This window comes from Rhinatrema bivittatum, chromosome 4 (assembly GCF_901001135.1).
Source record: "Rhinatrema bivittatum chromosome 4, aRhiBiv1.1, whole genome shotgun sequence".
Taxonomy (NCBI): Eukaryota; Metazoa; Chordata; class Amphibia; order Gymnophiona; family Rhinatrematidae; genus Rhinatrema; species Rhinatrema bivittatum.
The window spans coordinates 426282098-426310073 of record NC_042618.1 but is presented as its reverse complement, the minus strand read 5'-3'; the positions used below and the strand labels follow the sequence as shown (position 1 = coordinate 426310073).

The 27976-nt window shown below is 49.0% G+C and overlaps 1 protein-coding gene across 1 annotated transcript in view; it reads right to left on the bottom strand.

Annotated features, from left to right (window-relative positions):
* Positions 1-27976, bottom strand: part of PLXND1 (plexin D1) — a 166005-nt gene that overhangs the window by 103404 nt on the left and 34625 nt on the right. The window contains exons 5-9 of the mRNA XM_029601413.1: positions 25697-25826; positions 20056-20233; positions 17285-17393; positions 4239-4341; positions 1680-1784 (exon numbers count right to left, since the gene is read on the bottom strand). Of these exons, the coding sequence (XP_029457273.1) occupies positions 1680-1784; positions 4239-4341; positions 17285-17393; positions 20056-20233; positions 25697-25826 (625 nt within the window). The remainder of the gene's footprint in view (positions 1-1679; positions 1785-4238; positions 4342-17284; positions 17394-20055; positions 20234-25696; positions 25827-27976) is intronic.

The following is a 27976-nucleotide window of genomic DNA, read 5'->3' as shown; positions in this document are numbered from 1 at the left end:
GGGATGCAAAGGTCTTAAATTATCACCTTGCACAAACCAGCCATTATTTGTGAGCATAGGGTTTCAGTCCAGCTGGTGCTGGACAACTCTCACACTTTACTGAGCGGAAGTGGCATATCCAATTACAGGGGAGGTCAATACCAGCCCTGAAGGGCTGCAAACAGCTCTGCTTTTCGGGATATCTGCAACAGACATAGGTCACACATTTGTACACAAAGCTAAGTGGTAATTCTATATATTTATTTATTTCTTTAAAACATCTCTCAGCCATTTTCCCAGCCCAACAAGGACTGTCAAAAGCAGTGACTTTTAAATAAATAACCAAAATGGCAAACATATTCTTAGGTTTCAAAATCAACCATTGCAAATGCAAAATAAATGTTCCACTGGCAGATGTGAAGGGAAAATCCAGTAGGACGGTGTTACCCAAGCTTATCTAGCTGGGTTTTCAGGGCTGCCATAATGAATATGGATAAAATAGATTTTAATACCCTGGGTCTCCAAGTATGCAAATCTGCTTCAGGCATATTGATTATGACTATCCTGAAAACCCGAGTGACTAGGAGTCCTCCAGGAGAGGGTTAGAAAACACTGCAGTAGGACATCCCTGTTATGGGGGTCACTCTTCAAAGGGCTTAGACACCTCACTGGGGCTCTGACGTACTCTGTGCACATGTCAGTGTGCAGTTGTGTGCACACACCTTTAATCCTGATTTAACAAGAAGGAGCACACATTAGTACTCCTCCACACCATGTTATCAAGGCATTAGTTACTACTCCCCAGTGCAGAGAGGTGTGTAGGCTTAATACAGGTTTTCTTAATGGTGGAAATTTAACTCCTGGTCAGTGGTGCAGTAAAGTTCCTGGGATCAATGTTAATCCATGGAATTGGACCTGGAGTTCATGGTACAGGGGTCCTGTACTTGGGATTGATGTTCAGGAAACAGGATTTGTGCATATAACGCACTGTTTTACTCCCGTTGTATTAGCTTACTGAATCGAGCGTTCACTAATTTTTGTGTGTGAGTACAGAAATGTACATCTTTTACTCACAACTTATTATATCAGGAATTTTGGAATTAGGTCCCTAAATCAGACCCTTTCACTGAGCACCCAATGTGGGGGCCTAAATTTAGGCAATTAAAAGGTGTGTGATTCTAGGGGGTACAGGAACAAAAGTTAGACATCTAGAGCATATATTTTTGTGATTGGTCACCTAACTCAGGGAGCTAAATCTAGACAAAAGCATTGTAGGTCTAAATTTAGTACCCTAGGCACCTAAAATTAGGTGAATTTTCAGCCCAAATCATTAGACGCCTAACTAAAGCACAGAACATTTTTTTAAAAATTGCCCCAGAAAAAAGAACAGTGAGCTGGACTGCTTCGTTCTATGGACACACTGTTTGCTCCTGCTGGAACAGCTGCAGAAAATGAATAGTGGCCACCTGCATTTTGGGAAGCAACTGTGAAAAAAAAAAAAAAGCCACTAGCATGATGGTTCCCAGAGAAATTTACACTGCTTCTCTCGGGATGCAAAGTCACTTTTTGACAGGCCCATTGGTTTAGGAATTTCATCTGACTAATTCTCAACCAGTACTGGTTGGCACTCTCTCCCTGAATTTTCTCAATTTTGAGCTTGAAGTGTCACCACAGGACTAATCGCCAGCCCTTCTGGTTACCTGCAATGTGGCCACATTTGCAAGTGACACTGTGATGTCCAGAGAAACTGCCGTGGGTGCCGGAGGCAGTAGGGTGGGTATTATCCGTGGACAATCTGCACTGCTCTGTCATTTACAAAAAGAAGGAAGGAGGTGCATGAGACATGACAGCCAGGAAGAGCATGATGCACATTTTCAGAAATAACACCTGGGAGGGGGCACTAATTGCCCAGGAATGCCCTGTGCCCTATCCATATGGGGCTGCTGACATTGCAAGGTAGATTTTATATACTTAAGGATATTTTAAAATAAGAAAAGTGCTTTTAATACTAATGCAAGCAGACTGCAGGGATTCAAAGTGAATATTCTAATTAATTATGAGGAGAAATCCACAAATGTAAAAAAAGGAATATTTCCATTTTTTTTTTCCATAGCAGAGGGCAATGTATCCAAAGTACATTCCAGACCCTTAAACTGCTTGGAAGTTTTAAATTAAACTGCTTGGAAGTTTTAAACAAGCCCATGAGGGAGGGAAGGGAATGGTTTGAAAGTGCTCGTTTGACCCTGAAAAAATGTTGCAGTCCTTATCATGACATTGATCTTAAGCAAACGCCCGGTAGGTGCTGCCTCCGAGAGGGGATTAAATAGCCAAAGAGAACATTAAGGGAAAGTTTAAATCAACTTTCCGGCGCTCAGATCTCCCTCCAGGCGCAGGCTCTGGGCGTGAGCGAGCGCAGACGTCAGCGGCGCTGGAGAGACGCGCGGGGTTTATTCGCTGCCCCGCACGGCTCTCAGCTCTCGCACATGACAGCGCTGGGCTTGGATTGCTACATAAATAGACTTCAGGAGATGGATGGGGCCAGCTCGCCTCGGACCTCTGCCCCTTTCGTTTGTTTTTGGAGAGCTCATTCAGGAGGGGGGGGGGCCTTCTGCAGTCCCACTGAGCGCTGGGGATTGGAGCCTGCAAGGAATGGCCCCCGGGGGGGGGGGGGGGAGGAGGGGGCTGTCTATTGCTCTGCCAAGGACCTGGTACTCCTCTGGGTCTCTGTTTGGTGTTGTAGGGGGATTAGCTACAAAGTTAAGTCATGAAAGCGCCACAGAGGTTAATCAGAGCAGTGGGAGCATTTGGAGACATTTACTGGGGCGATCACTCAGTCTCCCAGAGTAGACCCCTTCAATAACAAGTCAGGCAGGCGTCCCCTAAATTAAGAGCCCCCCCTCTCCCATGACAGCCCCTGCACTGGCTCTGCTGCAATGGGTTCCTACCGTTAGAAACTAAGGATCCCTTCATAAATCTGAACACAATTTCAAACTGCCTGCAATAACTCTGGGCAGGCAGCTGGGGAAAGAAGAGAGCTGGAAGGTGGGGAGCCAGGGACGCCAGAGCTTTCAGGGTGATGGGATTTTCAAGAAGACTCATCACCCAGTAAAAGAGAAAGGGGGTGGGGGAGGGGGGGTAACCTGCACAGCAGGGCAGATACTGCCATAAGAAGCTTGCTGGGCAGACTGGAAGGACAATTTTGCTCCTTTTCTGCCGTCATCACTGTGTTACTATGTATCAGGCCGAAACAGAAAACCGCGCGGGAGAGCCCGGCGCACGCACAGGCCACTCTCCTGGGCGCGTGATCCAGGAGGGTGGCCTATGCAAATTAGGGCCCGCAGTAAAAGGAGCGGCGGCTGTCAGAGGGTTTGACAGCCGACGCTCAATTTTGCCGGTGTCGGTTCTCAAACCCGCTGACAGCCACGGGTTCGGAAACCGGACAAACAGGAGCCTTGCCAGCAAAATTGAGCGTCCGTCTTCCAACCCGCGGGCCACAGGCAGATTTTTTATTTTTTTTAGAATTTTAGTATTTTTTTATTTTTGGGGCCTCCGACTTAATATCGCTATGATATTAAGTCGGAAGGTGCACAGAAAAGCATTTTTTTCTGCTTTTCTGTACACTTTCCCGGTTCCGGCCGAAATTACCTCTTGCCTTCGGGCAGGCGTTAATTTCTGAAAGTAAAATGTGTGGCTTGGCTGCACATTTTCCTCGCGCTATTATTACCCCTTACTGTATAAGGGGGTAATATTAGCGCGTGGAAAATGTGCATCTAGACGGGGGCGCACCGTACTGAATCGGCCTGACTGAAAATATCGATCACTTCTACGGCAGCAGCGTACACAGTGCCAGGCAAGAGGATTCACATGATTGCAGTGGAGAGCAGTGAAGAGAAAGGGTCCTGTCTGTGCCGGGAGCACAGTGCGGCACTGCCAGCCTTAGGAAGTCTGCGTGTTTCTTGATGTAGGCACGGGGCACTCCAACAAGGAATCCAGGCTGCAGAGCATCAGTCTATGTAGGTCAGGGAAACCTCCACTATAAAACACCATGAACGTTTTGTACTGTAAGTTTTTTTTTTTTAAATTAAGCAGAATCTTGCTGGAAGGGAAACTACAATAACAGTATATAAGTGGGCCCGCGCTGCCAGACCATCAGTTAAAGAAGAAAGCTGCATTTCCGGATGCTGACTGTATTAATCCCCTGCAGCCCGGCACTGCTAAGCCAGGTGGGCAGATGCAGGCACAGGAAAGCAATGTCTTACCGCCGGTGTCCGTGAGCTCTGGCACGCCGATGCATTGGACACACACATGTGCTCCTGAACACACCAGTGACAGTCCCATTTTGCTGCGAGGCAGCTGGTGCAACTGAAACACAAAAGCACACGGGGAGATTTTAAAAGACGAAACACACCGGAGGAAGATGGCAGGTGTGAGCCAGAAAGTACACAGGCCTTGGCTACAAGGGCTGCAGCCTTTCCCATCCCGGGTCTGGAGGACCTATTTTACCCTTCAAATCCACAGCTGCACTAACTGAACAGGTCAGCAAATATAAAGCATGAGACATCTGTGCTAAGCATCCGGGTACAGCCATGCAATCACAATCTATGAGAAACCGGGGACCAGGGCTCAAAGACACATCACCAGCAAGTGTGCAGGGGCACAGCGTCGACTATTTATAAACTATGCACTGCCCGTCCTGCGCTCGCTCAGAGACTCCCAAACCCAGACTGTTTACTGCTGGTCCCTGAGCTCTCTCAGAGACTCCCACCCCTAGCCCCTTTACTGCTGGTCCCTGCGCTCTCTCAGAGACTCCCACCCCTAGCCCCTTTCCTACTGTGGTCCCTGCGCCGTCTCATAGGTGCTCCCTCAGAGACTCCCACCCCTAGCCCCTTTACTGCTGGTCCCTGAGCTCTCTCAGAGACTCCTCACCCCTAGCCCCTTTACTGCTGGTCCCTGAGCTCTCTCAGAGACTCTCACCCCTAGCCCCTTTACTGCTGGTCCCTGAGCTCTCTCAGAGACTCTCACCCCTAGCCCCTTTACTGCTGGTCCCTGAGCTCTCTCAGAGACTCTCACCCCTAGCCCCTTACTGCTGGTCCCTGAGCTCTCTCAGAGACTCTCACCCCTAGCCCCTTTACTGCTGGTCCCTGAGCTCTCTCAGAGACTCCCACCCCTAGCCCCTTTACTGCTGGTCCCTGAGCTCCCTCAGAGACTCCCACCCCTAGCCCCTTTACTGCTGGTCCCTGAGCTCTCTCAGAGACTCCCACCCCTAGCCCCTTTACTGCTGGTCCCTGAGCTCTCTCAGAGACTCTCACCCCTAGCCCCTTTACTGCTGGTCCCTGCGCTCTCTCAGAGACTCCCCACCCTAGCCCCTTTACTGCTGGTCCCTGCGCTCTCTCAGAGACTCTCACCCTTAGCCCTCTTACTGCTGGTCCCTGAGCTCTCTCAGAGACTCCCACCCCTAGCCCCTTTACTGCTGGTCCCTGAGCTCTCTCAGAGACTCCCACCCCTAGCCCCTTTACTGCTGGTCCCTGAGCTCTCTCAGAGACTCCCACCCTAGCCCCTTACTGCTGGTCCCTGAGCTCCCTCAGAGACTCCCACCCTAGCCCCTTTACTGCTGGTCCCTGAGCTCTCTCAGAGACTCTCACCCCTAGCCCCTTTACTGCTGGTCCCTGAGCTCCCTCAGAGACTCCCACCCCTAGCCCCTTTACTGCTGGTCCCTGAGCTCTCTCAGAGACTCTCACCCCTAGCCCCTTTACTGCTGGTCCCTGAGCTCTCTCAGAGACTCCCACCCCTAGCCCCTTTACTGCTGGTCCCTGCGCTCCCTCAGAGACTCCCACCCCTAGCCCCTTTACTGCTGGTCCCTGAGCTCCCTCAGAGACTCCCACCCCTAGCCCCTTTACTGCTGGTCCCTGAGCTCTCTCAGAGACTCCCACCCCTAGCCCCTTTACTGCTGGTCCCTGCGCTCTCTCAGAGACTCCCACCCCTAGCCCCTTTACTGCTGGTCCCTGAGCTCTCTCAGAGACTCCCACCCCTAGCCCCTTTACTGCTGGTCCCTGAGCTCTCTCAGAGACTCCCACCCCTAGCCCCTTTACTGCTGGTCCCTGAGCTCTCTCAGAGACTCCCACCCCTAGCCCCTTTACTGCTGGTCCCTGCGCTCCCTCAGAGACTCCCCACCCCTAGCCCCTTTACTGCTGGTCCCTGCGCTCTCTCAGAGACTCCCACCCCTAGCCCCTTTACTGCTGGTCCCTGCGCTCTCTCAGAGACTCCCACCCCTAGCCCCTTTACTGCTGGTCCCTGCGCTCTCTCAGAGACTCCCACCCCTAGCCCCTTTACTGCTGGTCCCTGAGCTCCCTCAGAGACTCCCACCCCTAGCCCCTTTACTGCTGGTCCCTGCGCTCTCTCAGAGACTCTCACCCCTAGCCCCTTTACTGCTGGTCCCTGAGCTCTCTCAGAGACTCCCACCCTAGCCCCTTTACTGCTGGTCCCTGCGCTCTCTCAGAGACTCTCATCCCTAGCCCCTTTACTGCTGGTCCCTGAGCTCCCTCAGAGACTCCCACCCCTAGCCCCTTTACTGCTGGTCCCTGAGCTCCCTCAGAGACTCTCATCCCCTAGCCCCTTTACTGCTGGTCCCTGAGCTCCCTCAGAGACTCCCACCCCTAGCCCCTTTACTGCTGGTCCCTGAGCTCCCTCAGAGACTCCCACCCCTAGCCCCTTTACTGCTGGTCCCTGAGCTCTCTCAGAGACTCTCATCCCTAGTCCCTTTACTGCTGGTCCCTGAGCTCCCTCAGAGACTCCCACCCCTAGCCCCTTTACTGCTGGTCCCTGAGCTCCCTCAGAGACTCTCATCCCTAGCCCCTTTACTGCTGGTCCCTGAGCTCTCTCAGAGACTCTCACCCCTAGCCCCTTTACTGCTGGTCCCTGAGCTCCCTCAGAGACTCTCACCCCTAGCCCCTTTACTGCTGGTCCCTGAGCTCCCTCAGAGACTCTCACCCCTAGCCCCTTTACTGCTGGTCCCTGCGCTCTCTCAGAGACTCCCCACCCCTAGCCCCTTTACTGCTGGTCCCTGAGCTCCCTCAGAGACTCCCACCCCTAGCCCCTTTACTGCTGGTCCCTGAGCTCTCTCAGAGACTCCCACCCCTAGCCCCTTTACTGCTGGTCCCTGAGCTCCCTCAGAGACTCCCACCCCTAGCCCCTTTACTGCTGGTCCCTGAGCTCCCTCAGAGACTCTCACCCCTAGCCCCTTTACTGCTGGTCCCTGAGCTCTCTCAGAGACTCTCACCCCTAGCCCCTTTACTGCTGGTCCCTGAGCTCCCTCAGAGACTCCCACCCCTAGCCCCTTTACTGCTGGTCCCTGCGCTCTCTCAGAGACTCCCACCCCTAGCCCCTTTACTGCTGGTCCCTGAGCTCCCTCAGAGACTCTCACCCCTAGCCCCTTTACTGCTGGTCCCTGAGCTCCCTCAGAGACTCCCACCCTAGCCCCTTTACTGCTGGTCCCTGAGCTCCCTCAGAGACTCTCACCCCTAGCCCCTTTACTGCTGGTCCCTGAGCTCTCTCAGAGACTCTCACCCCTAGCCCCTTTACTGCTGGTCCCTGCGCTCCCTCAGAGACTCCCACCCCTAGCCCCTTTACTGCTGGTCCCTGAGCTCCCTCAGAGACTCCCACCCCTAGCCCCTTTACTGCTGGTCCCTGCGCTCCCTCAGAGACTCCCACCCCTAGCCCCTTTACTGCTGGTCCCTGAGCTCTCTCAGAGACTCCCACCCTAGCCCCTTTACTGCTGGTCCCTGCGCTCCCTCAGAGACTCCCACCCCTAGCCCCTTTACTGCTGGTCCCTGCGCTCTCTCAGAGACTCTCACCCCTAGCCCCTTTACTGCTGGTCCCTGCGCTCCCTCAGAGACTCCCACCCCTAGCCCCTTTACTGCTGGTCCCTGAGCTCCCTCAGAGACTCCCACCCCTAGCCCCTTTACTGCTGGTCCCTGCGCTCTCTCAGAGACTCCCACCCCTAGCCCCTTTACTGCTGGTCCCTGAGCTCCCTCAGAGACTCCCACCCCTAGCCCCTTTACTGCTGGTCCCTGAGCTCCCTCAGAGACTCCCACCCCTAGCCCCTTTACTGCTGGTCCCTGCGCTCCCTCAGAGACTCCCACCCCTAGCCCCTTTACTGCTGGTCCCTGAGCTCTCTCAGAGACTCCCACCCTAGCCCCTTTACTGCTGGTCCCTGCGCTCCCTCAGAGACTCCCACCCCTAGCCCCTTTACTGCTGGTCCCTGCGCTCTCTCAGAGACTCTCACCCTAGCCCCTTTACTGCTGGTCCCTGCGCTCCCTCAGAGACTCCCACCCCTAGCCCCTTTACTGCTGGTCCCTGCGCTCTCTCAGAGACTCTCACCCCTAGCCCCTTTACTGCTGGTCCCTGAGCTCTCTCAGAGACTCCCACCCCTAGCCCCTTTACTGCTGGTCCCTGAGCTCTCTCAGAGACTCTCACCCCTAGCCCCTTTACTGCTGGTCCCTGAGCTCTCTCAGAGACTCCCCACCCCTAGCCCCTTTACTGCTGGTCCCTGCGCTCTCTCAGAGACTCTCACCCCTAGCCCCTTTACTGCTGGTCCCTGCGCTCTCTCAGAGACTCCCACCCCTAGCCCCTTTACTGCTGGTCCCTGAGCTCCCTCAGAGACTCCCACCCCTAGCCCCTTTACTGCTGGTCCCTGAGCTCTCTCAGAGACTCTCACCCCTAGCCCCTTTACTGCTGGTCCCTGAGCTCTCTCAGAGACTCTCACCCCTAGCCCCTTTACTGCTGGTCCCTGAGCTCTCTCAGAGACTCTCACCCCTAGCCCCTTTACTGCTGGTCCCTGAGCTCTCTCAGAGACTCTCACCCCTAGCCCCTTTACTGCTGGTCCCTGCGCTCTCTCAGAGACTCTCACCCCTAGCCCCTTTACTGCTGGTCCCTGCGCTCTCTCAGAGACTCCCACCCCTAGCCCCTTTACTGCTGGTCCCTGAGCTCCCTCAGAGACTCCCACCCCTAGCCCCTTTACTGCTGGTCCCTGAGCTCTCTCAGAGACTCTCACCCCTAGCCCCTTTACTGCTGGTCCCTGAGCTCTCTCAGAGACTCTCACCCCTAGCCCCTTTACTGCTGGTCCCTGCGCTCTCTCAGAGACTCTCACCCCTAGCCCCTTTACTGCTGGTCCCTGCGCTCTCTCAGAGACTCCCACCCCTAGCCCCTTTACTGCTGGTCCCTGAGCTCCCTCAGAGACTCCCACCCCTAGCCCCTTTACTGCTGGTCCCTGAGCTCTCTCAGAGACTCCCACCCCTAGCCCCTTTACTGCTGGTCCCTGAGCTCCCTCAGAGACTCCCACCCCTAGCCCCTTTACTGCTGGTCCCTGCGCTCTCTCAGAGACTCTCACCCTAGCCCCTTTACTGCTGGTCCCTGACCTCCCTCAGAGACTCCCACCCCTAGCCCCTTTACTGCTGGTCCCTGAGCTCCCTCAGAGACTCCCACCCCTAGCCCCTTTACTGCTTGTCCCTGAGCTCTCTCATAGACTCCCACCCTAGCCCCTTTACTGCTGGTCCCTGCACTCCCTCAGAGACTCCCACCCTAGCCCCTTTACTGCTGGTCCCTGAGCTCCCTCAGAGACTCCCACCCCTAGCCCCTTTACTGCTGGTCCCTGAGCTCTCTCAGAGACTCCCACCCCTAGCCCCTTTACTGCTGGTCCCTGAGCTCCCTCAGAGACTCTCACCCCTAGCCCCTTTACTGCTGGTCCCTGAGCTCTCTCAGAGACTCCCACCCCTAGCCCCTTTACTGCTGGTCCCTGAGCTCTCTCAGAGACTCCCACCCCTAGTCCCTTTACTGCTGGTCCCTGAGCTCTCTCAGAGACTCCCACCCCTAGTCCCTTTACTGCTGGTCCCTGCGCTCCCTCAGAGACTCCCCACCCCTAGCCCCTTTACTGCTGGTCCCTGCGCTCTCTCAGAGACTCCCACCCCTAGCTCCTTTACTGCTGGACCCTGCGCTCTCTCAGAGACTCCCACCCCTAGCCCCTTTACTGCTGGTCCCTGCGCTCTCTCAGAGACTCCCACCCCTAGCCCCTTTACTGCTGGTCCCTGAGCTCCCTCAGAGACTCCCACCCCTAGCTCCTTTACTGCTGGACCCTGCGCTCTCTCAGAGACTCTCACCCCTAGCCCCTTTACTGCTGGTCCCTGAGCTCTCTCAGAGACTCCCACCCTAGCCCCTTTACTGCTGGTCCCTGAGCTCTCTCAGAGACTCTCACCCCTAGCCCCTTTACTGCTGGTCCCTGAGCTCTCTCAGAGACTCTCACCCCTAGCCCCTTTACTGCTGGTCCCTGAGCTCTCTCAGAGACTCTCACCCCTAGCCCCTTTACTGCTGGTCCCTGAGCTCTCTCAGAGACTCTCACCCCTAGCCCCTTTACTGCTGGTCCCTGAGCTCTCTCAGAGACTCCCACCCCTAGCCCCTTTACTGCTGGTCCCTGAACTCCCTCAGAGACTCCCACCCCTAGCCCCTTTACTGCTGGTCCCTGCGCTCTCTCAGAGACTCCCACCCCTAGCCCCTTTACTGCTGGTCCCTGAGCTCCCTCAGAGACTCCCACCCTAGCCCCTTTACTGCTGGTCCCTGCGCTCTCTCAGAGACTCCCACCCTAGCCCCTTTACTGCTGGTCCCTGAGCTCTCTCAGAGACTCCCACCCCTAGCCCCTTTACTACTGGTCCCTGCGCTCCCTCAGAGACTCCCACCCTAGCCCCTTTACTGCTGGTCCCTGAGCTCTCTCAGAGACTCCCACCCCTAGCCCTTTTACTGCTGGTCCCTGCGCTCTCTCAGAGACTCCCACCCCTAGCCCCTTTACTGCTGGTCCCTGCGCTCTCTCAGAGACTCCCCACCCCTAGCCCCTTTACTGCTGGTCCCTGAGCTCTCTCAGAGACTCCCACCCTAGCCCCTTTACTGCTGGTCCCTGAGCTCCCTCAGAGACTCTCACCCCTAGCCCCTTTACTGCTGGTCCCTGAGCTCCCTCAGATAGCCGTGGGTTTCACTGTTCATGAAATAATTTGTGCCTCAGATATTTGCTGTATAGTATTGCAGAGCTCCAGTTACCAGCCCCACCTTTAAAATAAGACGAATAGTTTATAGAGATCTTGTTTTAAAGATGTGCTGGGACGTTGATAAGCAACAGTTTTTAATGAATAGTAGTATAAAGGCTCAAAGGGATCACTCCTTACTAGAGGTGGTGGATTTATATATCTGGCTGCCCTTAGGCATGTGGGCAGTCAGCTCCCCCGAAGATGGTGCTGTGCCGCAGCCAATGAGGTAAGACAAGGGACTCACACAGCAATGGGGCTGGCCATAAGCACTTACCTACTCTCTTATTGGTACATCCACCCTGCCCACTACAAGTTACAAAGCAGGCTCTCCAATTTGCAATTAAAGCTCTACACGGATTATGGCATTTCACAGAGGTGCAGCCGTTTCCTGGCCTTCAAAAAAACAGCCAGGCTCCCAAAACCATGCAAACTCATGCCATGCCATGAAGCTACATGATGTGAAAGAAACACATGCAATTTTGATTGAACCTTACTTAGTTCGGGTTTTTCTCACAGGCAGAAGGAGAGGAGCTTTTGCTAAGTGGAATGTCATATGACTCAGTAGCTGTCCTGAGTAGGGATTTACCAATCTGATGCCTTCTAATTTTACTCAGAAATGATTCACTCTCACAAAAGGCGATCTTCATTTTCCCAGGACATGACAAACTTCACTTTGCAAACTGCCTCTAATGGCGGGAAGGGTGTATTGCAGCTTTCCCCCCCCACTCCCCCTGGCCCTCCCCCACCTCGAGCAGACCTTCATTCCTCCTCCTACCTTGAGATACCTATTCTATGTCTAAATTTCTACCATAATAAGGCCCATCTGTCCACCTGACAGCAATGCAATCAGATGATATATGAGCCTGCCAACACTACTTATCCAGAAGAAATCTGCAGGAAACGGTCCTTACAGCCTCACTCATAGGTGATCGCCAAGCAGTCCACATCAGCTCACCAATAAGTGATCTGCTGGTGGCACATACATTGCCGATGCTCCCTGTATGGCCTATTTGTGCAGCTGAAACCATCCAAGTTCCTGCAATACATTTTCATCGTTGGCAGCTGGAGAATGAGTCACCAGGGGCCTGCTCGGTGACCTTACTAAGTACTATCTGCTTGTACTTGGCAGCAATAAGGTATCTTACTATCCTTGAGGACAGGTCAGCTTACAAAGTCAAACAGTGGGATTTCAAGACTCAGAATGCTTCAGGGATTCTCGCAGGGATATTCAGCTACCAGCATTCATGCACCATCAACTTCTAACAACAATATTCAATAGCATCAACCTGAACAACAAAGATCTACTAGGAATAAACCTTTAAACCCCACAACCCCTTGCAAACCCTCGGATCACAGAATAAAGGCCTCCTCGAAATCCCAAACTTAAGAGACTCTCGTCTGACGCTGACTAGAGATAGAGTGATCTCAATTGCTGGTCCGAACCTTTGCAATTCCATGCCAGAAGAACTTAGAACATTAACAGATAAAAAGAATTTCAAATGTGACTTAAAAACTTGGCTATTCAAAAATGCCTTCCACTTGACTGAAACACCCAGTTCCCCATGACTCAGATAACCTATTTATTTCTTGTACAATAACCTCCCCCTTGCAATTCCTTTTAATACTGCTCTGTCTTCGTATTTGATATCGTCCGTTGTATTTCCTACGTTTCTATGAATGTTTTCCATCTTGTAACACATATTATATTTTATATGTTTTATCTGTTAACCGTTATGAACTAGTGATTCTCAATTGGCAAGACACTCGACGTGTGCCAAGAGGGAGTATCAGAGCCAGCGGAGGGCATTAGATGGATAAGGCGGTCGCCTAGGCTGCTATAAGTGGGTGGGGTGCCATAGTTGTATGCCAGGGTGGAATTTTTTTTTCAAGTGCAGGAGTCGGCGGCATTTTTTTTTTTTTTTTTTTTAAAGTGAACGAGTTGTGTGCTGGGACTTGGATGTCGGTGAGGTCTTGGAATGGAGCTCTGTAATGCCGGGAGTGAGAGAGAGGGCGAGAGGGAGAGAGAGAGAGATCACGTGGGGGTGATGATGTCACTGCTTAGGGCTGCTGGACACCCTGGCACCAGCACTGGGGAGTATTGTTGTATGCTGGATGAACACACCTTTACTAACATCGTTTTTGAAAATAAAAGGCCTTTTTTTGTTTAAACAATTATATATAGTAGAAATGAAGATCAACAAACAAGTTGTGAGTGAGACCTTTTTATTAGCTAACACAATGTGACGAGCTTTTGAGAGCTCATCTACCTCCATCAAGTCAGTGCAAAACGTGTGCCCTGATGACGGGAGCCTAGCCCTCAAAAGCTAGTGACAAATATACTCTGCTTAGCATGGATTATCCAGTATAAGAAGAATTTAAAACAATTTCTCAATAAATAAATAAACAAGATGTATTGAATTAATCCAATGAAAAGATCTTGCCTACAACTTGCTTGTTGACTGTTATTTCTACCTATCTAACAGGCCGATACCCCTTACTGAATAAGGGGTAAAGCTAGCACGTCGAAAACGCGCGTCCAAACCCCCCAAACCTAATAGCGCCCGCAACATACAAATGCATGTTGATGGCCCTATAAGGTATTCCTGTGCGATACAGTAAGTAAAATGTGCAGCCAAGCCGCACATTTTACTTTAAGAAATTAGTGCCTACCCAAAGGTAGGCATTAATTTCTGCCGGCGCCGGGGAAGTGAATAGAAAAGCAGTAAAAACTGCTTTTCTGTGCACCCTCCGACTTAATATCATTGTGATATTAAGTCAGAGGCCCCAAAAGTTAAAAAAAGTAAAAAAATAATTTAAAAAATTTTTTAAATGGGCCCGCGGCTCACGGGTTGAAAACCGGACGCTCAAGTTTGCCGGCGTCCGGTTTCCGAACCTGTGGCTGTCAGCGGGTTTGAGAACCGATGCCGGCAAAATTGAGCGTCGGCTGTCAAACTCGCTAACAGCCACCGCTCCTGTCCAAAAAGAGGCGCTAGGGACACGCTAGTGTCCCTAGCGCCTCTTTTTGCTGCGGACCCTAATTTAAATAAATTAATTTACTGTATCGCTTGCCCGCTCTCCCGCAATTTTTACTGTATCGGCCCGTAAGTGCACTAACACAGCAATCACATGACTTCACTCATGACTCAAGAAGCAATGACTTTAATTTCAAATTTATAAACCTTCTCCAACAGCTCCAAACGGACGTATAAAATCTAAGGGCTACTGATTGGTCCAAGCTTTATCATTGGAGCCTTCACAATTCCAGCAACATCAGCATAATGTCAAAATAACCCAATATTTGTATTTATTTAAACAGCTTACATTCCATATGAACATAGGAAATCCTGGACTAGTCAAACATGACAGGACAAAAATCCACAGCCTCAGTAATACACTTTTTTAGCAACCAATGATCTTTAGATTAAGTTCTAGTAGCTAAAGCTTCTGTATGTTATAAGCTAAGACTGTTTTTCCATGGGAGTAAAATACCTAAAACAGAGGAAATTTATGTTTTTATTTAAAATTATTTATTAATCGCTTTCCAGATCAAATCTTCCAAAGCGAATTACAACAAAATTAAAACAATCAAATAACAATCACAGATAAATAATAAAGTAAAAATAATAATACAATAATACAATCATTCATTAAATTGATTCATTAAATGTATTTCTTGTTGCTGGAGTAAGATGAGTAGAGTTAGCTACAAATTGTAGCTAAAGATCTGTATGCCTTTTTTCTTGCTTATGAATGGAAAAAGTTAATACATTAATGAGCTTTCCAGAGGAGGAATGTCTCAGTGAGTGAGATTTCTGTGACTTATGTAAGAGATGCCATTGCAGTGTATGGAGGTGAATGACACGGTTGGGGGAGTGGGTGACCGCCTTCCTGTGAAGACGCCATGCCTACTGTAAAGGAGAGCTGATATTATGAAAATATTGTTTACCATGTTCCCTTAGTACAGTTCTTGTCTTACAGAACATTTTAGGATGTGTGCAGTTAAGAGTATAGTAACAGTCATGTGAACAGGCAAAGGATCACATGACCTGACGATGTGAACTAAGCAGCAGGACAAATCAGTGTAACAGTGAACCATCCTCTGGTGTGGGACAACCTGAGCAACAGAAGAGCTAGCAGAGAGCAAAGCTCCCTGCAGGGACAGAAATTCTGTACAAAGGAGGAACTTGGATGAGAGAAGAGTTATTATGGTCATTCTGCTTGATGTCTCTTCGGCATTCGACTCCGTCTCCCTTGCTATTTTATAGCAAAGGTTGAAGGAGGTGGGAATTGGAGGGGCAATTTCTCATTGGTTTTGCTCCTTCCTGGACAGCGGTACTCAGCAGGTCTGGGTATGGGGTAATTGTTCCTCTTGGACTGTGGTATCCCTGGGTGCTCCACAGGGCTCCTCATTATCCCCGGTGCTTTTTAATTTGTGTTCAGCTCCTCTCTGTCAGTTGTTGCAGGAGTTGGGAGTTTATTTTATGTTATGCGCGGATGACGTCCAGAGGGTGTCCCCGGATTCTGGGCTGGTTGAGAGATACTCTCTTATTTATTAGGGGTGTGCTCAGGAATGTTAAGGACTGGATGAGCTCCTACAGCCTTTTGTTCAGCGTTGCTAAAACAGAAATTTTGGGTATCACGAGGCATAATGGGGATATTTTCTCCGGATGGTTTATCTCTCCCAGTATCAGTGCAGGCTAGATATTTGGGGGTGAATGTGGGTGCTGATTTTTCTCTCTGGACTCAATTGCGGGCACTTGTGAAATCAGGTTTCTTTAGGCTTAGAAAATTACGGTGCCTGAGGTATACTTTGGATACAGATGAGTTTAGGATTATTGTACAAGCATTTGTATCTCAATGTTAGATCACTGTAGTGCCTTATATACTGTAGAGGGCTGCCTAAATGCCTAAAGTCTTTGCAACTAGTCTTAAATGCAGCTACCCAGTTGCTTACACCTTTAGATAGCATATAAGCCCGATATTGAAAAACTTACATTGGTTCCTGGTTTGTCAGAGAATTAAATGTAAACTGCTGATGCTTACCTTTAGAGTCATGTACCTGAGAGAGTTATTATTCTGGTATACACATGTGAGGGTACTACGGTCCAAACGTACATGTTTGCTAGCTGTTCCTGGGGTTAATTCAACTAGATTAGAAGAAACTAAGATTAGGGCTTTTTCTTGGGTTTCCCCATCCTTCTGGAATAGTCTCCCACTGGAAATCCGGCAGCTGCGGGACTATAGAATCTTTCGAAAATAGGTAAAAGCCTATTTGTTCTGGGAAGCTTTATTATTATTATTTATTATTATTAACTAAGTTGCTTTATTATTTTTATGCTGCTTGTTCTTACATTGTGTATGTTAGATTGTGAACTGCCCAGAACAGATATCTGGTAACTGGGCAGGCATAAATTACTATAAAGAAAGAAAACTACAGGAAACAGGTAAAAAAAAATAAAAAATCTGCAGTTAGACACAACTAAGCCAGTAGAAGTCACTAATATATGCTGCATAGCCCTGAGAGCTTCTTTCAGGAACTGGGACATCCATGGACAGAAATGGACGCTCCCGCATGAGGAGACCATCTCAGAAAAGACCATGTCCTGTGATTCCTGCCGCAGGCATGAAAAAGCGATTTTAAGCCCATAAACCAAGCAGATATGAGCGGAAAACCCAAAGCAGTTACACCCAACAGGCCGAACGTCACCTGCTGTTTACAGTGTGACACTCCGAATGGAATCTCCAGATTTGGAAGGTTAGAAAATATCAGCTGATCCAGGAATCTCATCTTTCTCGGCTTCAGTTCTCGAAGCCCGCAAACAGGTCTGGTTGGTTTTCAGAATAACCAAAACATGAAATTAATACAGTTCATGGGCCAAGATCATGCAGCTATATCAGATCTGTCACCTTCCAGGACCAGAGATGAGAACTCTTCTTCTAGATGCTATGAATTGGTGCAATCAATGCCCAAGCATTAGTATATTGTAAATGGCGTGCTGAGCACAGGTAGCCATGTCGGTCCCGAAGAATCCTGGATATTTGTCAGCTGTGACCCCTTTATTGCACCAACAGAAGAATTCTCCAAAGATGCTCTAGAAGAGGAGATCCCCTAAGACCACGCAGATGTTTGGAGAATTCGTATGTTGAGCCAATAAACGGCATCCTGGCCTGCAGAGAATACAGAGGAAGGAGGAAGTGCAATGAGGTTGAGAACTGTTCTGGGATGGGTGGCAACTTACGCAGTCTTGGAATTGATGTCTCCAGTCCTCGTGCAATCGTAGATGATGAAACTGGCCCAGACTAGACTTGTGCCATTGACTCTCACTGCCACGGGGATGCTGACGTGGTCTAGAATGAAGAGAGAGTGGTGAGAACTGCACTAAGGAAACATTGCCTCAGCTACAGCCTGCCAGAGGACTTTTTCCTCTGTATTTATTTGTTTGCTTTACATTTCCAGTGGTGTCATCCTAAATATAAAGTGAGAGCATAGTTCTCCGCTGTGCCCTACCACTTTCCAACAGCAAACTATAGAGAGCATGAATTCACTTCCTGCTACTGGCTCCTAAATCATTTAGCTAAGTAAAACGTTACCTTTTTAAAGCTTACTTTAGCTTGTGCAGATGCACAGTACTATACTCCAGTTCTATATATCCATGAGCGTGTGTTTCAGCACAGTTACCTCTTTTGGTGGGTTTTCTTGAAATGCTTTTAACCTGCCTGACACAATCTTCTCATTTTCACCCTTTACAACATAACGGTCTAATTTTAATTCCCCGGCGTGCACCAGTACCGGGAGTTATGCGTGCGTGCCGGGCCGCGCGCGCACCGCGGACATTTTCCAAGCAGCCCAGCCACGCGCGTGTCTCCTGGTATGCGTGGAAGAGCCAGGTTTGTAAAAAAGAAGGGATGGGGCGGGGGAGGGCCAGGGGCGGGGAGCCGGCCGGGACAGCTCGCGACGGCAGCTGCCAGCGCTCGGAACTTACTTCTCGGGAGAGCAGGTAAGTTCCAAAATAAAAAAAACGAGGGCAGTTAAGTGGGGTTTAGGGGTCAGGGCAGAGAGAGGTAAAGGGAGGCAGGGTAGGTAGGGGGTTAAGGAAGTTTCCTCCCAGTCCGCTCCTTTATTGGAGCGGACTGGGAGGGAACCAGGAAAGGCCCGATTGCATTGCCCCGTGCTTCTAAACAAAATCCCCCCCCCCCTTGCGCGCGCGGGTCGGCACCCGCACACACACACACACGCGCACGCGCCGATATAAAATTGGACGCACATTGGATTTTATAACATGTGCGTGGCGAAGTGCGCATGTTATAAAATCGGCGCGTCCCTTTTAAAATTGACCCTTAGGAACATAGGAAGTTCCATGCTGAGTCTGACCAAGGCCCCTCAAGCTCAGCAACCTGTCTCCAACAATGGCCAATCTGGATCTCTATGAAGGATCATCAGATCCCAAAGAGTAGATCCATTCCTTGCTGCTCACTCCCAGGGATAAGCCCTGGCTTTCCCAAGTTGACCTGGTTAATAATTGTTTATGGACTTTCCCTCCAGGAACTTGTCCAAGCCCCTAGATGCCTTGAACTCTTTCTCTAGAAACTGATTCCACGACCTGACTGTGTGATGAGTTAAATCTGTTGCCTGTTGGTTAGTTCGTCAATCATATGACGGCTTTGGACCGTCAGTGCTAAAAGAGCCCATGCCGATGAGCAGTGGATTTCCCATACGTCCAGCTATATAACAGCCTTTCCACTTCCAGAGCTTTCGCTTTTAAGGCCAGGATTTAGCATCCCGCGGCCGTGACATAGTGATGCTGAGTAAAGCCACGCAGCTTGGAACATTGGATTGTTTTATTAGCAGTCTGTGGAATTCTCATACTTTCTCTTCACCCTCCCCAGCCGACCCTGGATTCACAGCGGTGCCCCGGTTACCCAGAAGAGCCGCTGCTCGTAAGGTGCAGTTTCCCAGACTGCCTTTTTTTTTTCTAATACATGCCACAGGCTCACAAATCAGCGGCGGTGCCAGGAGTCTGAGGACAAGAGTTTCGCCAGATAACCCAGATCAATCTTAATAGGATAGAGGTCTATAAAATAATGAGAGCAGTGGAACATTTAAAAGTGAATCTGTTTTTTTTAACTCTTTCAAAAAGTACAAAGACCAGGGGAAACACAATAAAGTTACAAAGTTGTACATTTAAAACAAGAAGGAGAAAATATTTTTTTTTACTCAATGCTTAATTAAGCTCTGGAATTCGTAGCCAGAGGATGTGGAGAAAGCTGTTAGTGTAGCTGGGTTTAAAAAAGGTTTGAACAGGTTCCTGGAGGAAAAGTCTATAAACCATTATTAAGGTAGAGTTGCAGAAATCCACTGCTTACCCCTGGGATAAGCAGCAGGAAATCTATCTACCCCTTGGGATCCTGCCAGGTTCTTATGGCCTGGATTGGCCACTGTTGGAGACAGGATGCTGGGCTTGATGGATCTTTGCTCTGACCCAGTATGGCAAGTCTTATGTTCTTATGCTCTACTAATCTGAGTCAGTCCCAGAATATTTTCAACTCATTGCAATGTAGGAAAGGCCCAGAATGCAATGGGATGGGGCAGGTTAGTTTATTAACTTTTTATATACCCCAATTCCTTAATCCTACATCACAGTGGTGAAGAACACTTTGACATACGAACACTAGGCCTGGATCAACCTGTCACAGTAGGACAGAGTCCGGTGGCGGTAAATCCGGTAGGAAGTTGGTCGGACTCTGGGAGGCTGTTGCTATGGGCAGTGTTGCTCCTACTCACTGCCTCAGTTACGTCTGACAGAGATGAGCGCACACCATCCGAATGCGAGACAGACAGACTCGAACACCAGTCTCTTCCTTCTCTCTCTATTTTAGTGGTTCGAGTTTCTAAATCCAACAGCCAAAGAATTCTATACTGATAACTTCTCCCGAGTACAAGCAGATTACAATAACATTCAGTAAAGAACTGACTACCCCCCCCCCCCCTTCACCCCTTCCCATTTCCTACCTTGATGAGGCAGGAACGTGGGGTACTTCCGTCTCGGGAGCAAGGGGCAGTAAGCAATCTCCACTCCGGAATTCAAGGTAGGGATCCTGGCCTCCGTCTGAACACCATTCCCATAATCGCAGGACATTCTCATCCCGCTCAGAATTGGGATGTTGCCGTTTATCTGGATCACAATGCCCTGAATTGGGGACACAGAGTGCGAGTTCAGTAACTGACTCACTAAGCAGGTAAAAAGGATACGAGAAAGATCAAAGGTGACCACTGCCCTTGGAAGCCAAGCGGAGCAGATGAGAGAGTTCGACCCCCCCCCCCCCCCCCCGGCCCAGCGTCCTAAAGTGGGAGACAGACTCTGATGCCATGGCTGCGCTCATCAGCACTATACCACCAGCGCCCCTATGTGACTGCTGATTTAAGAGTATGGGATAGGATTAAGGCCATGAAAGAGTAAAGAAACAGAGTTACATTTTGCCTTTCATGAAGAACTGGTGAGTTATGCCCTGATCATGGCTGGAAAATAATACATTCATCCCCATGTACACACACATAAGTCAGACCTTTGGGAATGAGACTGTTATCACCCTCGATAGTTAGGAAGGGCAATCATTAAATTGGAGCTTTGATTATTGCTCAGTCTGTCTGTGGGTAAAAGCTGTGCGCTGTTCAACAATGCACACACTTTTTTTTTTACCCATGGACTGAGAAAGTGGTCCCACGGGGGGGGGTGGAGATTGGGACAATCCGCATTCTTTTACCCTCAGACTGAAGAAGTGGTACCCGGGGCAGACAGGGGAAGAATATCAGAACAAGGCGCGTACTTTCATTCACAGACTGACAAGGCAGGCCTGAGGGTGGAGCGAGGGGAGAGACAGAACAACGTGTCTGCTTTGATACTGGTCTGAGAAGGTGGACCTGGGATCAGAGATTGGAGCAAATCTCTGTAGGTGACGTCTCCTTAGGCAATAATGAAAGCAAAACTAGCCACATAGATTTGTTTTCAAAATTGCTGCAAGTCTTGGGGGTTCAAACTACAGAGGCTGAGTACTACCCTCTTAAAGATTTAGACGGTAACTTTAAAACGAGCAAGCGGGTGCCCATATACGTGTGTATGAGAGTACGAGCGCATATATGCTGGAATTTTAAATCATCCTCACAAGTGCATGCAAATGATTTAAAATCCACGTAATGCACGATTGTATGCCCCTAATGCGTACCTTCCTTAAGAATGTCTGCTTTAACGCACACATCTAGGCAGATTTTAAATCGTGCTTGCATAAATGAAAAAGGCAGTTTGGCTTATTAGTCCACCAGTTTGACCAGTGAATCTCCAGGTCATCCAGGCCACTCTGGTTCTTCAGCCTGCATTCCCCCCATTTTACCCAGACCCCTCACCCAGTTGATTTAGGCCTAAACTGAGTTTTTCTTCAGATTTACACCTCATGAAGAGCGCGGGTAACAGCCCACATGCGCTGCGGGATTTAAAATCCGTATTTATGCAGGTAAATGTTGGCCTTGCCTTAGAATACCCCTGACACGCCCTAACTCTGCTCCTTCCCCCCTGCAGATTAGGTGGCTTGCACCTGCGCATATTTGCACGTAATTGGGCCGTTTTAAAATACAAGTTGCTCGCGCTCGGAGCAGATACTCACGTACATGGGCCTTTTAATGCGAGCAACTCTTTTAAAATTCACTCCTCAATCAGTATCCCTACTTGTCTGTTTTATGTTTAGCTTGAAACTTGATTCTATTGTGCTCGAGGGTTACATGATTCTGTTCTATGAGATCTTGCAGCAACCGAGTCTGTATTATCTCCCAAATGTTGAAAGGCAGTGATGGGATGCTATTTATTTTATTTATTTAAAAAAATGTATAGCACACATTATCCATGGTCCTAGGAGAGGTACCCATCTAAGGTCACCAACAAAACATTAAAATAATTCACAAGACATAAAAAAGCCAAAATTATCTGCGTGCTAGCTCCCTTTACACTCAGAACCTGCCATGAATCTTCTCACGCGGAGAAGCACACTTATAGCCACATGATCAAGTGGGGAACTGGTTGGCCAACTCGTAGCTGTTATTTTAACCACTCAGTTCTTGAATCAAACCTGAATGCCTGTCTAAAAAACAAGAACTATCTTTCTTCTTAAACTTGAAAATGGAGTTCCCAGCTCTTAACTCTTCTGGTAAGGAGTTCCTCGGTGGTGGACCAGCGACTGCAAATGGTCTTGCTACTGTTTTAGATAACTTGCAATAATCCAGAAAGCTACTTCTGGCTGATTTTTACATATGTTGAGCTGATACAAACTGGGGTTTCTGCATTCGATGTTTTGTGGCTCAAGGTCAGGATCTTAAATGTTATACACCATTGCACTAGAAGCCAGTGCAGGACACACACGGTCAGTGCAGCAGGCACGCGTTAATACTCCGGCAGCCTAATTCTGCACCGCCTGCAGTGCACTCAGAGAGGTAAACTGACATAAACGCAATTACAGTAATCTAAACGGGATAATAGTAACATCCGTAACATGGTACGAAAGTCGTCTTGAAAGGGGGCCTCCTAAGCTAGTGAGCAAAGAAAAGCGAAATAAGGGAATAATCTTTTGACATTTCTTGGGGGGGGGGGGCTTAATAGGTAATTTGGAGTAAAGTGATCGAGGACAACTCATCAATTATCTGCTCTTAGATGGTGAGCATTGCAGTAATAGGAAAAGGAAGGAGTCTCTGTGCACTAAATTACTTTCTTTCGTTCCAGATCAGCTGGCAAGTTACAAACTTAAGACCTGATTTACTAAGGCTTTTCCCCCATTCTGTGTCAATGGGAAAAATGCTTAGTAACATTGAGGTCCTTAGAGAGTATTACAGCATGTATTAACATCACCATTAAAAGGCCTGAGGATACCAAGCATTACAAGCATGAGAAATTTCTTTAGTATTTGCACTATTTGTGATGTTAAGTATTGCGGGTGACGGCTGCAGGTGCAGCTTCTGCTTTGCATTCTGCACGCAGCAACCAAGATGCTGTCACCGATTTATTTGAAGGAACATAACGGGCCAGAGGTGCTAAAAGCTTTTTCCCATTTGGGGGGTAATTTTCGAAGCCATTTCAATGCTTAAATCCTGTTTTCGTGTGCGCCATTGACCCGGGCTCAGGGAGCAGCCCGTCTTCACACCTCCTTTTGCACGCATCGTGGAGAGGCGTGCAGGGAGGGGATGGATTTGGGGGCAGAGTTGGGTATATCTTAAAAACAAATCACAAATTGCCAAATGAATGTAAAAAAAATGCACCCCCCCCCTCAAGACCTATTAAGGAGAGATCTAATGCCATTTGGTGTACTTTCCAGCTTAATAAATGAATTAAACCGGCAGAGGATAGTTCTGGTGCACCGCTCTTTTCCTCACCAACAGGCCGATGCAGTAAAATGCATTCAGCTGAACGCATGGTTTTATCCATGCTTGGACGCACATTTTGTGCAGGTAAACATTGCTCCTGATGCAAGAAGGAGTTTACATACACGAAATGTACGTTTTCAGTGGTGCATCCCGCTTAGTGCTCTCGCATGGAAATCCCATGCAAATAAGGGCATTAAGCAGTAGAGGCATGCTAAGGGGGGGTGAGGGGGACGGTCTGCCCTGGATGGCAATAGGGGGAGGGGTGCCATTGCCACGGGCGGGAAGGTCCTCCGGCAGCGTGGAAACAGTGACATGGCGGGGGAGTTCCCCCCCCCAGCCAAAGCAAGGAGCTGGAATGGTAGAGACCAGCACACCACCGGCATTTCCTGGAACCGGCACAGCGGCGCTCCGGGAGCTCGCAGCAGAAGAACAGGCCCAGTGTTACTGCTGGTGGCTGAAGAAGGGAGAGACTGGCCCTGTGAGAGTAAGTGCCAGTGTATGAGGGTGTGTGTGTGTGTGTGTGTGTGTGCATACGAGGGTGTGTGCGTGTATATGAGGGTATGTGTATGAGGGTTTGTGTGTGTGTGTGTATGAGGATGTGGGTGCTTGTGTGTGGGGTGTATGAGGGTGTGTGTGTGTGTGCCTGTTGCTGCATATGTGTGGGAGGATGCCTGTGTATGGGGGTAGGGGTGGGTATGAGAGAGAGGAAGCATGTGTGTGTATGTGTGGGGGTGAGAGGAATCATGTGTGAGACAGTGATGGTGGAAACATGTGTGTCTGTCTCTTTCACATACACACACACACTCAAGCTCCCTCTGTCTCTCACTAAGCGTGTAAGAGACAGAGGGAGCATATTTTGTTTGTGTCTCTGTGTATGTGTGCACACCCCCAGTTCAAGACAATCTCAGGGTTACAGGAATGGAGAGTGGGGGATTTTTAAAATCCTTATTCATTTTAATTACTGGGTTTTTATTTGATGTGTGCTTTTGAAATATTTTATCAATGTTTAGGAAATTTTAAACATTTGTACAAAAGCTTCTGATTATTGAATATTATTCTATTCATCAGCTGTTTTGAAATTTATATTTTTAGTATGGTTTTACTGTTCTGATTGATTTATATTTCTTGATTGTATTGTTATGAGGAATAGTGATTTTCTGCTTTTCCATTGTTGCACTGCATACAGAATCTGGCTTGTGGTTTGCAGTTCAGTTTTTGTCTGCATGTGTGCGTGAGTGTTAGCGTGAGAGAGAGACACAGATGAAGCATGTGTGTGTGTGAGACAGAAATGGAGGAAGCATGTCTGTGTGTGTGAGAGACCCAGAGGAAGTGTGTATGTGTGTGTTTCTCACATACACACACAAGCTTCCTCTGTCTCCCACCAAGCATATATGTGTGTATGAGAGAGAGAGAGCATATTTTGTGTGTGTGTGCATGCATGCAACAATTTTAGGATGACAGATTATGGAGAGCGGGAGATTTTTAAAATCCTTATTAGTTTTAATTATTGGGTGCTATTTGATGTGTCTGCTGTTTTGAAATATTTTATCGATGTTTAGGAAATTTTAAAATTATATATTGGGGGTGGTGCCAAATACTCTAGGTACGCCTCTGGAGGCGGCATTTATATGCATATCATTTTTTATTTTAACAAAATCTGCAGACAGGTGTGCATGCGTAAGTTGCAGCCTCAGAAGAGGAGGTGTAACTTTACACAAGCGAATGTGTGCATGCACTTGGCCAATTGCATGAGAAAATACTTGGTAAATTCTGCGTGTACATCTTTACTGCTATGTGGACCATTTGAACGCCTTATGAGAAAAATGCTTAGTACATGTGGCTCAAAGTTTGAAGAAAAGGATTCTTTGAAATGCTGGGGTGTGGAACTCATGCATGTGGCATTTTTCCTATAGACACAAAATGGGAGTGACCTGAGGATAGCAGCTGAGCTCTGAAAAGCTCATCACAAATGGATTGAGTTAGTCGAATAAAAAAGGCTCGCCTACGTCTTGCTTAGAAAATACAGGCTGCAGCCTCCTCTACTCTGGATACCCTGAAAAGAGCTTCAGTCCTCTTGAATCTTTTCTTGAATCCTGATCAACAGGTGGCAAGATCACTTAAGACTGAGTTTTCAAAGCCCCGTGCTATGCTAACGGTTGGGTTTGTCCTACCTTGTGTAACCCAACAAACGGCAAGGACATGATTGAAGGTTTACACGTAGGGCTCTGGCTTTTGGTTTTCCTGCACTTACAGTGTTCTCAGACTCTATGTTAATTTTGGATGGCATGATGGTTAGGTTTGGACAGCGGTCCATCCCCTCACTTGCACTAGTCCAGTACAGAGGCTCAGAAGAACTGAGGCAGTCTTCCTGCAGAGAGCACCTGCAACACAGAAGATGGTCAGAGTGAGCTGGGACATGGATGAACAATGTGGTGAAAACATTACATGTTCTATCCTACCAAAAGGTTTAATATCAGCACATATAGGAAAAAAACTGCCAACACATCAAGTCAACCCCATGCAATATACAGTAAAATACCAGCACCCCATATCAGGGGCCCCCCTCCTCATGCAATGTGAAATAACAGCATCCCAGACCATTTTATAAACAAAACATACAGCCCCTCCATGCTAAATAAAAAACAGCACCCCAGCTCAGTGAATAGACAAAACATGGAGCCCCCCATGCTAAATAAAAAACAGCACCCCAGCTCAGTGAATAGACAAAACATGGAGCCAACCTTGTAATATAAAAATACCAACAATCCAGATCAATGCATTGATAAACATTAGAGATGTGAATCGGAACCGGAATCGGTTCGGATTCCATTCCGATTCACATGTGGGGGTTTTTCCATCAGGCCCAAGCGCGGTTTTGTTTATCGGCTGCGGCCGAGCCGATAAACAAAAAACCCACCCCGGCCCTTTAAAACTAATCCCTTTGCTTCCCCCACCCTCCCGACCCCCCCCCCAAAACATTTTACAGGTACCTGGTGGTCCAGTGGGGGTCCCGGGAGCGATCTCCCGCTCTCGGGCCATCGGCTGCCACTAATAAAAATGGCGCCGATGGCCTTTGCCCTTACCATGTGACAGGGTATCCGTGCCATTGGCCGGCCCCTGTCACATGGAGGGAGCACTGGATGGCCGGTGCCATCTTTAAAAATGGCGCGGGCCATCCAGTGCTCCTACCATGTGACAGGGGCCGGCCAATGGCACGGATACCCTGTCACATGGTAAGGGCAAAGGGCCATCGGCGCCATTTTGATTAGTGGCAGCCGACGGCCCGGGAGCGGGAGATCGCTCCCGGGATCCCCACTGGACCACCAGGTACCTGTAAAATGTTTTTGGGGGGGTCGGGAGGGTGGGGGAAGCAAAGGGATTAGTTTTAAAGGATCGGGGTGGGTTTAGGGGTTATTTTTGTGTGCCGTTTTTCCCGCCCTCCCCCAAAACGATAAGAGAACCCCCACGATCAATATCATGGGGTTTTCCTATCGTTTCGGGGGAGCCCCCGATTTCTGACGATTTTGAAAATATCGACAATGTTTTCAATCGTCTGAAGCCCAGTTCACATCCCTAATAAACATGGAGCCCCTTCCCATGCAATATAAAATCCCAGTACCCCATATCAGTGTATAGAGAAAACATGGAGCTTCCCATGCTAAATAAAATAACAGCACTCAAGAACAGTGTACAGATAAAACACAGAGCTCCCCCATAATATAAAAAATACATTTCCCTGACAATTAGATTTAAATCTATCACTTCCCTACAAAGTCTACAGACAACTGGCAAATCCTCTTTGACATTGATAAACAATCTTCTATGTTTTGGGGATCTTTTTGACTTATCAATTTCTCTCTCTTCCTTTAAGGCTTCCAGCTCTATTGGACTCTCCATCTCTTGGGCTATGGTGCCATAAACTCTTCATTCACAGCTAATCTGAGAAGCACAACGGGTGTGTGAGTCCTTTGTGCTGCGGTGCAATTGATGCAGCCGTGAGGGTGAACCCACAAGACCTACGCCAGCAGATGGCAAATGCACCTATAGCAGGACAGTCTGGAGCTTCTTCTATATCAACCGCCTTCCCTGCAGGTTCAGCCCTTGCATTCTGGCAGCTGGCAGGACTCTGGTGGGTCCCTAGGGTGGTGAAGAGAACTAGAGTCCAAAAGCACACCAGGGAGAGGGCAAGCAGCAGACTAACCGATTCAGAGACAGGCCAAGGTTGGGGCAAATGGCTAGCGAGAATAGTCAGGTCCAGGGCGGCAGGCAATCGTGGTCAAGTCCAAGCAAGAGGTCAAGATCCGGAGAGTCAAGCCAAAGGTGGATGAAGACACACTGAAGACACTGGACAAGAAGGATAGGACAAGGCAAGGCTGGTGGACTGGATGAGGGAGGTTGGAGGAGACAAGGCTGGATGAGGCAAGGCTGGATGAGGCAAGGCTGTATTCAGGAATGCAAGAGAACGGGAATCAGGAGCACGTAAGCAACATGTACTGCAAGGCAGGAGATCCGTTGCTGAGGCGAGGTAATG